The sequence below is a fragment of the Nanorana parkeri genome, unplaced genomic scaffold (genome assembly GCF_000935625.1).
Source record: "Nanorana parkeri isolate BGI_ZX_2015 unplaced genomic scaffold, ASM93562v1 scaffold1276, whole genome shotgun sequence".
NCBI classification, from domain to species: domain Eukaryota; kingdom Metazoa; phylum Chordata; class Amphibia; order Anura; family Dicroglossidae; genus Nanorana; species Nanorana parkeri.
Genome location: NW_017307544.1, coordinates 126,714 through 137,138, shown reverse-complemented (window position 1 = coordinate 137,138; position 10,425 = coordinate 126,714). Strand labels below are relative to the sequence as shown.

At 40.4% G+C, this 10,425-nt stretch overlaps 1 protein-coding gene across 2 annotated transcripts in view; it reads left to right on the top strand.

Annotated features, from left to right (window-relative positions):
* COG5 (component of oligomeric golgi complex 5) overlaps positions 1 to 10,425 on the top strand; it is a 244,561-nt gene that overhangs the window by 230,576 nt on the left and 3,560 nt on the right. For both annotated transcript variants that reach the window (XM_018569023.1, XM_018569022.1), the window contains 3 exons: positions 3,608 to 3,684; positions 6,603 to 6,729; positions 7,514 to 7,593. In XM_018569023.1, the coding sequence (XP_018424525.1) occupies positions 3,608 to 3,684; positions 6,603 to 6,729; positions 7,514 to 7,593 (284 nt within the window). The remainder of the gene's footprint in view (positions 1 to 3,607; positions 3,685 to 6,602; positions 6,730 to 7,513; positions 7,594 to 10,425) is intronic.

The following is a 10,425-nucleotide window of genomic DNA, read 5'->3' as shown; positions in this document are numbered from 1 at the left end:
TACTAAATGAGCAGTGGCTTCCCCGCTGTACATTTAGCCCTGCTTGCCCGAAGATAACCTGGGATAAGAATAAAGTCCAAATTTGTTTAAAACCTTCTCCTAGCATTCAGGCTCAACTACAAACTAGTACAGAGATCCTCTGGTCTTCAGGTACAGATATTCTCTAGCGAAAGCAGTGGATGCTAGGGTGGCTCCGTGGAATCAATACAGCCTGATCGATGCCTTTCTTTACCTGAAACTGCTTCCTCATCTGCTCCCCAGGACCCTAGCGGAGGGCAATCTGGTTATACTCATAGCTTTGGTTTGGCCCAGATGTTATTAGTAATGATTAAATCTAGGATGGCATTTTTTCTAGTTGGGACCTCCACCATCTGGTCCATGAAGTTGTCTCTCAACATGTTCAAAAAGTTAGTAAGTTAACCTGATGACGGTTGCCAGCTTTAACGTCAAGGCTGTTAAATCTTGGCACCTGTGATTTTTTTTCAGGAAGCACTAGCCACCTATTTTTTTATTATGTCCTTTGTTCAAGGTGTCTCTCATGTCGCTTCCCCTGTGTGCGTTCACTTGTGACTCTGTGGGATCTGAATTTGGTTTTCTCAGCGCTTCTAAAACTGCCTTTACACCTAAGAAGGCTATTCCCCTTTCCACTTGTACTCACAAGGTTGGTTTCCATGTTGCTATCACCTCTGTGAGGCGTGTGTCTGAGTCGGTGGCTTTGTCCTGTAAAGAACCATTTTTGGTCATACATAAGGACCTGGTGGTGTGGAGGCCTTGAGCCTCCTTCCTACCTAAGTTAATCTTGGCCTTTCACCTCAACCAGTACATTGTTCTTCTGTCCCTCTCCCTGGCTCTAGTGCTTTAAGGAGACTTCCATTTATGTCTGGATGTAGTGCATGCTCTATATGTCTATCTCACAGGCACTGCTTCATTAAGAAAGGCTGATTCTCTCTTTGTCATCACTGATGGTCTTTGTAGGGGAACCAGCTTCTGTGGGTGCATCTTGCACTTTTCACCATCAGGCAGCTGTTGCCCAGATTTTCATGGCTGCCACCTCGTGTGTTCTGTTCACATTCAAGTTTTACTAGGTGGATGTTCAGGCCCCATCTGATGCCAGTATTGGGAGTATGGTCCTTCAGATTTATTTTGACCCTAAGTTCTGTTGTTGTGTGGACCTGTTGGTTTTCTATTGTTGCCCACCCCTAAGTGGGTCTGCTTTTGATGTTCCAATTGTACCTGAATCCTGTGTCCCTCAGTAAAGGAGAAGGAAAAAGTTTTTTTTGTACTTACTGTAAAATCCATTTCTTGGAGTTCATTGAAGGACACCCACCACTCGGTGGCAGTAATATTGCTCCAGATGCTTTTCTACCAAACAGGGGCAGGCTGGGAGTAAGAGGGTTTACAGCGGACTGGTAAGTATTTTTGTTTTGTTTTTTTGCCACTCTCCAAATCCTGTTGTAGGCAGCAATGTAATCCAATTCTCTCTGAATCCTGTATACCTGAATTAAGTCCCAAAAATTGATTTTACGGTTCAAAAATCCAAATATTTTGCCACCCAGCTTAACATATCTGCGTATTTGAATTCACAGGGAACAAAAGCTGTTGGCTCATAACTGCCTACATGTTTATTTTTTCAGTAGCGTCTTTCATCCTGGACAATCAGATATGAGTCAGCTGGGGAAAAACTTATTTTCATAAAAGAAATACAACGGTGCATAAGGACTAAAGTAACAAACTCTACCTTGCGGATGCAAAACTCCATTCCTAGAAAACCACATACAGGAATACTATATGGTTCTGTCTTGAGCAGAAGTATGATGTCACTGCATTTAATAAAATAAGGAAAAATTAGGCCACTTTTCTTTTACCTCAATCCATGAAATAGAAGCATTTTGTCTTCCATCAGAAAGTATAAAAGTCACATCTCAGTTGGATATTCTGTGTGTCTGTCCATAAATTGAACCCAGGTCTGTCTTTACTGTATTTGTTTCATTTGTAACCTTTTTACAGCGTTTAATCAGTCTGACCTGCATTCTGTGGGTTAATCAAAAATTCTTTGACATTTATCTGACATTTTAATTTACACTAAATGAAACCACAAGAGTTTAGCCTATTCATTATAAAACCATCTGTCAAATAGCAAGACGATATAGATACATTTAAATGCTTGGTATTGGTTTCCAGACATTTGGGAAGATCTGAATGCAGGCAAGATATATAAACCTAACTCTTTCTTAAAAAAACATTGGGCATGAAGTTGTTTTGTGCCCATCTGGTTGTTTGTTGTGTTATGTATAATAATAATGGGGGTGTCTCTGTAATGTAAACTCATAGACAATAGATAAGTACATCTAGTGTAATAGACTGTAAACTTGTATTCTTTCTGTAGTCCTCCCTATACACTAATAGACTGTAAGCTCTTCCACCTTCAATATTCTGTCTTATGCCCGATTATGTTGTAAGTTCTTCTACCTTCTGTATTCTACCTTACAGCGTACAGTAGAGGGAGAGCATAGAAGGATCCTCACTAGAGTAGTGATGCTCCTAAATAGTCCACTAAGCAGCCTTGTGTGTCGGTGGCCAAATTCCACAGAGTTTAATACTTCAGTATTGTCATTCTGGGACTATATTATGTGTTGGAGGGTGTGAATGCCCAGAGCAGCACAACATAATTGGAAATATCTTAAAATCTAAAGCAAAACACATGTATTTCATCCATCTGAATGCTGTGATTTTATTTTAACTAGTAATAATAGTTGACATTGACAAGGTTTCTGTTATGTGGACTGGATTTGTTAGCAGTCATTAGGTCACCCTGGCTCACCAATATGCTCATTGGACAGAGGTGATGATGCTAATTCATTGGCTGGAAGCAAAGAGATTACTTAGGAAACATCAAAGCTAAACATGGTAATAAGTGTGTCACCTTCCTGGATGTGCACAGGGTTGTGTATAATCCAAGATTGATTGAATAAGTTTAAAAATATTTTATTATAATTCATATAGTCCCAGGGGTAGCCACCGACCTCTATTTGTAAGGTAAATGGCTGGTTGCTTACCTACAAAAAAATCCATACAAATCCAAAGTAGGTACAGAGCAGGGACGTGCGGTCAGGTGAGGAAGAGCCTCACCTAGAATTATGGAGGAAAAAGATGTCAGCTTCATGTCTGAAGCTGACAGTTTTTTCTCCATTCAGATCGATATCTTAACAGGGAAATCCTCCCCGCTGTGTAACCTGTCATGGAGCCTCAGCGGTGAGGGGCAAGTGAGGGACAGAGCGACTCCCCCCTTCCTCCTTTACACTAGCTTGGGGTCGGGACTTCGTCCGGCTGCGGTGGAGCTTCGACCAGCAGGGGCGGAGCTTTGGCGGGCGGGGCTTCAGCCGGCATCGGGGCGGAGGAATGCCTCACCTGGAGCAAGAGGTACTGCACGTCACTGGAACAGAGTCATTTACGGGTTTTGCAACAGATAAGTCAAAGAATTAGCATTTCAATCCCAACATTTCCACAGAGCTCATTATCAAGACATACAAAGTCCTGCTACCCATATAACATGGTGCCACAAGGATCTTTCTAACCCCATATTCTTACACTTCTGTTTATTTTGTAGATGGAATTAGCAGTGGCTCCCTTGTGCAGAAGAGTGGCTGATCTGGGAAGATCATACAGGCTGTTAAGATCATTTAGGTGAGCGTCCTATTTAATAGTAAGTAAGCATCTCCGGTGGACTACTGCGGTCATTTGAAAAATCTGCAAAATGGTACTTTTGTCTGGCTACCAATGATAAACTTATGGTCATAGAGTATGTTTGAAGCAAGACAGGAATAGATACAATTTGATGTATCGCTATTAGTAGCATTTCTGTTCTTCCTGTACTGTATTTTTACTTAATACTATCATTTGTAATTTCCTTTACCAGACTCAGAAGCCCATTCCTGCTTTATGTGGAGGGTAATTAAGAAAAGGCCAGGGTAATGTCTACATTGCTCTCATATAGAAGTCTGCTACACTGAAGGTCACCTACTAATAGCATGTATCTCCTTGCACCTGTGCAGTGTATATGTCAGGATATTACTCTGTCCAAATCAATAGGAAATGCTGTTTACACAGGCAGAGCAGGAAGAAAATAACTGGCTCTGGTGATCTCACCATTTTCCATCTTTTTAGGGAATTTCCACTGAGATTCACTGAGATTACTTTTATGAACTGACTTGCTCCTCTCTACTGACCATTCAGTATGCAAGTAAAGTGTACCTTAGTGACTTCCAAATACGTTTGATTTCGCCAGGAGTTATATATGTGGTCACCTCCCTATTCAAGTATGCAAAATGTAATACTAACACCATTATTTAAAGGGTCCAAAAGAAGGATGAGAAGACCCTCTTGTATGCTTCTAATCCATGAATAAAAATGACTATTTGTTTCTACAAGCTGATCTTCTATCTTGCATACAGAGGTAGTGATACAGCCTGTATTAAGCCTTTTCATTGCCGTTGCCCGCTTCCCAAAGTTCCAGGTTGGAGTTTTTCAGTGAATTGGCAGAATGTTTGTACATATTCAGTTACAGATCGAGCTCTCTTTGTCCTATTATTTAGGGAAAAAGGCTTTATAAACTTTCCAGTGATTTCAGGAAATGGAAAGTTATACTCTACTGAATATAAAACTGTACGGCTGCACACTTTGCCATTCTTTTGTAGTTGGCACACTAATGAGCAGTTTTTCATTCATTTCCATTCATTATATTCAGTTGGATACACAGAAATCTTGCAGATTAAAATGCATATTTGTTTGAATTGAGGCTAAAAATGAACCAATTTACAATTCAAGCACACAATCAGTCTGTTTTGTTCATTGCAGGCTTTATGCTGGTGCTGCCTGTGCAGGCAGTTATTTCAGGGAGCAGTGTTTAGCTTGAAAGAGATGACTGTAGCTGAGATTACATGTTCAATGCAGGAGCAGATTGGAGTCTGCCAGGCAGCACTGTCATCAGTGTTTATATATCCAGAAGCTTTAAAGAGAACCAGTCAAAATCTGAATATTCGGCATAAATTATCATACATTTGCAGTCTGACTTGACCAGAATTATATTCCCCCCCCCTTATTTAGATTATTGTGTGCTGAGAGAGCACATTGGTACCACATGACAGGGTACTATAACTAGAGCAAGGTAAACACCTGCAGGGCTCTGTGCTTCATGATATGGTTGAAAGGGAACTCAAAGACATTGTAAGAGTTCAGACACTTGGCAGGGCAGCAACAGGCAGAGTATATATAAATCATGAACAACAAAGTCTACACAGCTTTACAATTTTATGACTTAATATTCAGTAAAATAATATGTATTTCATTTGTGTGGAATAACAGTGTCTGGCTAATGTGGCCATATGTTATGGAGTCAGATTGATAGTCTCTGAATGTCTGAACTCCAAGAAGACCCTTCCTCCCCCAGCTAGAATGCTGCTTCACCGAAAACATTCATTTGTTTTTAGTCTTCTCCATGTATAGGTGACAAGGGAGCATATATATATATGTCTTTGACTTTAGATAGGTTTGAGACTAATTAGCTAATCCGGTGCTTAAAGGAGAGCTATGAGGCGAGTGAAAATCACTCAGCCTCATAGTTCTAGCCGACCTGTGACAATGAGACTGTCACAGGTCGGCTCAATAGATCGGGAAGTGAGCGAACACATACCATCGCTCGCTCACTTCTTGATCCTGTCCCTGCAGAGAGCCGTGACTGTCAGTCACTGCTCCCTGCAGGGATTCCCCCTCCCCTGTCCGATCCTCCAGCGCTGACTGGCGGAACGGACTGGGGAGGGGGCGGGTACAGCTGGCTCTGCCTCTAGATAGGCAGAGCCCGCTGTCACTCACGCAGCTGGGTGGATCCAGACAGTAATGTCCCGGCTGCTCGCGGTATACTGAGCTTTGGGTGACGGGAGGACGCTAGTTTGTGTCCTCCCGTTACCCTTAGGAGAACTATGGGGAAAAGCCCTAACCCCATAGTTCTCCTTTAAGAAAAGTATTGCATATTAGTTCATGTGTAGTAAGGATTTTGAGCTCTAAACATCTGTTTTGCTGGGAGAAGACGCATGTAAATCTGCACAGTTGTTTGTCATCACATCCTACTGAGAGTCTCGCTGCCTTTCATGAGAGAGATGGTTCTGTTTTGCTAATATTTGAAATAATATCCTGTGGTTTTAATTTCTAAATATTATTCTTGTTGAGAAATTGTATAGCATATTTTGAACCTTATTATTTATTATCACCAATAATATTTTGATGATTAATTTGCAGTGATTTTATTGTAAATAAATATATATTGTTGCACAATATTGTTTTTATTTAGTCTGCAAATTAGCACATAAAAAGAACTCCGGTAATCAGCACATTTATGAACATTAGTAGGGAATCTCAGGTCACATTCAGGTGCTTTACACTGCTTGGATTTAGAAAATACATTTAATGATGGCTTAATGATTACAGAACTACATGCAATCTTTTATAGCTGCCTAGAGTTCAGCGTTTAAGTATGGTTTGCTTGGACATATACATATTAAAATATGTAAGGCAGTAATAATGTGGTGTCACTCCTTTTTTTTTTATAGACCATTACTGTTTCAGACTAGTGAACATATTGCCAACAGCACATCTGTAGGAGATATTATCCCCTTCAGTGTCATCCTTCAATTCCTCTTCACAAGGGCTCCACCAGAACTAAAATCACCATATCAGGTAAGGTCACTGTATCATACAGCTATGACACCCACAATATAAACATGTTTCGGAGTCCAACTTGTCCCTCACTTATTATTTTTATGTCTGCAGGGATAACCTGCATCATACCATGGCACCTTACGAAGTGCTGTTATGTAATACATTTTGTGTGGTAACACTTATTCCCACTACTGATGTACTGAATAAATAGCACGGCATCCTATCAACATCACATCTGTGCAATGTGTCTAGAGATGTCTACAAATAACACACTATATAGAAAAGGAGCACCTTATCATATGTGCCATATACACTAATACAGGGAAGAGCCTGAGCATGAATATTTCACCAGTAGGTTATATACATCAATTTGTTTCAGAATAATCTATGAAAGTCAAAGCAATAAAACTCCTGAACTGCATTAGTTGACAGCTGTACGGTGGAGACCGTCTCTTCTGGCTCTTGGTTGCCACAGCAAGGCCATATTCTAAATATAGAACACATTCGATTAGTTAAGATGAGGCTGAAACAGACTGACTTCTTGGTGTCCGGCCTGTATGTAGAATTTTACAGCACTGATCATTAATTTTTTTACATTCCAACTATCTCTAAAGCTCATCTTAAAGATAAACCTGTAATCACGGCTGACAAATCTCTTCTAAATGGATCTTTAATGCAATGATCTATATATAGCCAGGCACGTCCACTCAGAGCAGTTTCAGAATCATTCACATTTCTCATACTTATCAGAAATTGTCTGTATATTTGGTAATCATGTAGCATTGTGTGCCGTTTTCTGCAGAGAGCTGAATGGTCCGTAGCGCGTTACTCGCAATGGTTGGATGATCACCCATCTGAAAAAGACAGACTGATTCTCATTAGGTAAATGGGGGCGTGGCATGGAGTGAAATTCAAATGTTTGGTATTATTTTGTGACTTTGAAACTATTAAATTGTAAGAGACAGAACACTGAAATAATGGGGCTTCGCACTGTACGTTATCTAATGGCTAGCCCAGCCCTTCTATACCAGAGTGCCTTCTGGCTTTGTGCCTTGAAAATGTTGCTAAATGGTGGACTCTGATGTGAAGGGGACCCCTGATGTGAAGCAGGGGGCGCTTCTGATGGTAAAGAGAGAACTCTGATCTGATATGATGGAGGGGCTCCTAATGGGAAGCCCCCATCCTAGCTAGGATAAGGGTTTAGTATTGGTTTGGGGAGTAGGGAGTGGCACCGCACATCATTTTTAATTCTTTACATTTTAGACTGATTTTCATCAAGATTTTCCATACGTTTAAAAGGTGCTATGGCTAAAGAAAGGTTGATAAATGCTGGGCTACCCCCACATACCTTACCTGTAATCCCTCTTTAGAGCATCTTCTGCTACCATTCCTGGACAAGTTACAGCACAGTGATAGAAGTGTGTTTCAGGGGTATAAAGTCTAGGATTATTAATCCATGATAACATTCATTTAGGAATATGGTGGCTTGTGTAGGTGTGTAAGAGTTTCATGTGACTACTGCTTTGGCTCGTAGCGTGGTGTATGCCCATCTCAGCTTTTCTTTGGTCCTATGCTCAATAAAAATGGATCCAAAGTCTGAACACACTGGAGAATCTGAGATTTCATGTTCTCGCACTCCACTGCAAATAGTCAGAACCAGCAGATTATTATTTTATGAATTCTTCACATATACGGTAGGCATCCTAAATCAAGCTTTTGATGTAGACCATACCAGCAACATACTTTGACCGTACCAACAAATATACTTTGTCAATCTGCAAGGAGGTTGTATGATCTTTACATATCTACATGGGCTTTCTTCCATACTTCAAAAGGATAGTAGTAGGTTGTAGGGCTCCTACCTAAAGTTTGGCCAGTACTGTTAGGAATGAATGAGGCGTATGTGACTGATGCCATGTACTTCTTAAGGCACTATATAACATGATTAGACTAAATAAGTTCCCTCTAGGTCTTATAAAGGAGTCTTCTTACACTGACCTTGGTACTGATATTGAACTATTGGGTATGTTTTAGATTTTCATAAGATGAAAGGAGTGAAGTATTTTGGGACATCTCCATGTTTCTGTTCATATAACTTCTCTGTATTCAATAATTAGAATGTTCTGTGTGTCACGCTGTTGATTAAGCACATGCGATCCCAACCGCAATTTGTTAAAATCTCATACATTTATGTGACTAATATATTCCTGAGGTAATTAATGCATAACTCTTACAGGGTTCCTTAACGGTTCTGTCTTTCAACAAAGGCTTTGGGCATATGCTCGCAAGTGCCCGGGTTTTACTTTGCTGGCCATGTCTCTCATGCATAATATGGCTTGCATAATTGCAGCAATATATCTGCAAGGTTTGCTAAGTTTCATCCTCAGAGGAACATTATTGTCTGTCCTAATGTTACTGTCTCATTAATTATTCTAAATTAGATGAAACTCCTGATTTGTAATAACATTTCTTGGAGTCGGAAAATCATTTGTGACTTAGTCATCTACAAAGAAATATGTCTGTGAAAAAGTGAGATTTTCCACAGAGCGACACATTTCTTGTGGTTGTTGTAGTCTCATTTGTGCCTAGAAGAGAAACATTCATTCCATCTCTGCTGCATATTAAATGTCACCATGCTGTGATTAAATATTAATTGATTATAGTCATGTAATGGCATTCCTGTGCCATGCATTTATATTGAAAAATGTTTTCTTTCCTGTAGTAGACTTGGTCAGCTGGTTCTGTTGTCACTATAGATACATGCGTGGCTCGGTAGGCAAGTTGAGTGAATTCACAATAATATGCAGGGCCCATAGATGCATCGGGAAGATCTGCACAGAGATCTGACAAGAAGATAGATATACCATTCCCCACAGATTACAGCCGGGTGAATATGAGGGCTGAAGCTTCAGTAGCATGGCGCTGATTAGGATCCAGAACACAAACATTGCCAGGCTTTTCTGCTGTGAAGCTGAATCTATTAAGGGCAGCAGAACGCCAATGTTTTGAAACTGCAAAGGATGTCTTGTTAAGAAGCAACATGAGCTCGCTTTAGAAAACACAGTTATTCAGTAAAATCTAAAGATTTCAGCCTCACGCAAGATGTGCTGGTATGTTTTCAGAATATTCTGCACTAGTGACATGCACCTTTGTTTATCACCTTCAATAGTGACAAGCATATACTAACCTATACAAGATATCCTGTTCTTAAAGTGGGACTACACCCCTCTATCCTTTACAGCTAGGGAAGGTGTTATCTTAGCCTCTAATTGGATTGCAGTTACCATGGTGCTGCACATGTGATCAGTTATGACATCAGCTATTTGAGGGCTTGAAAGTTTGGTTGAGAGCTGAAATAAGTGGCAACCTGGCAGTTGGCATGCCTTTAAAGTATCAGTTTTAGGACACGGTTAAATTGGTGGGTCTAGTTCCATTTTAAAGATCTGCATGGACCAGAGTCAGATAGCGTGAGAGCAAAACAAGGCCAGTGTATAGGACCTGAACGTAATTTATTGAGCTTACCCCTTTAAATATGGCTTTATACCGATAACCAATCACATTTGTCTCTGCCCTAGAAGAACTTGGCATTGCCTACAGCAGTCACACAACACCCACTAGCGTATATTTAGGTGGAAAATACATGACCTACCTGGTTTTGTTTGGGACTGTGGGAGGTAACCTTTGATGACATATGGAGAACATACATTATAAATA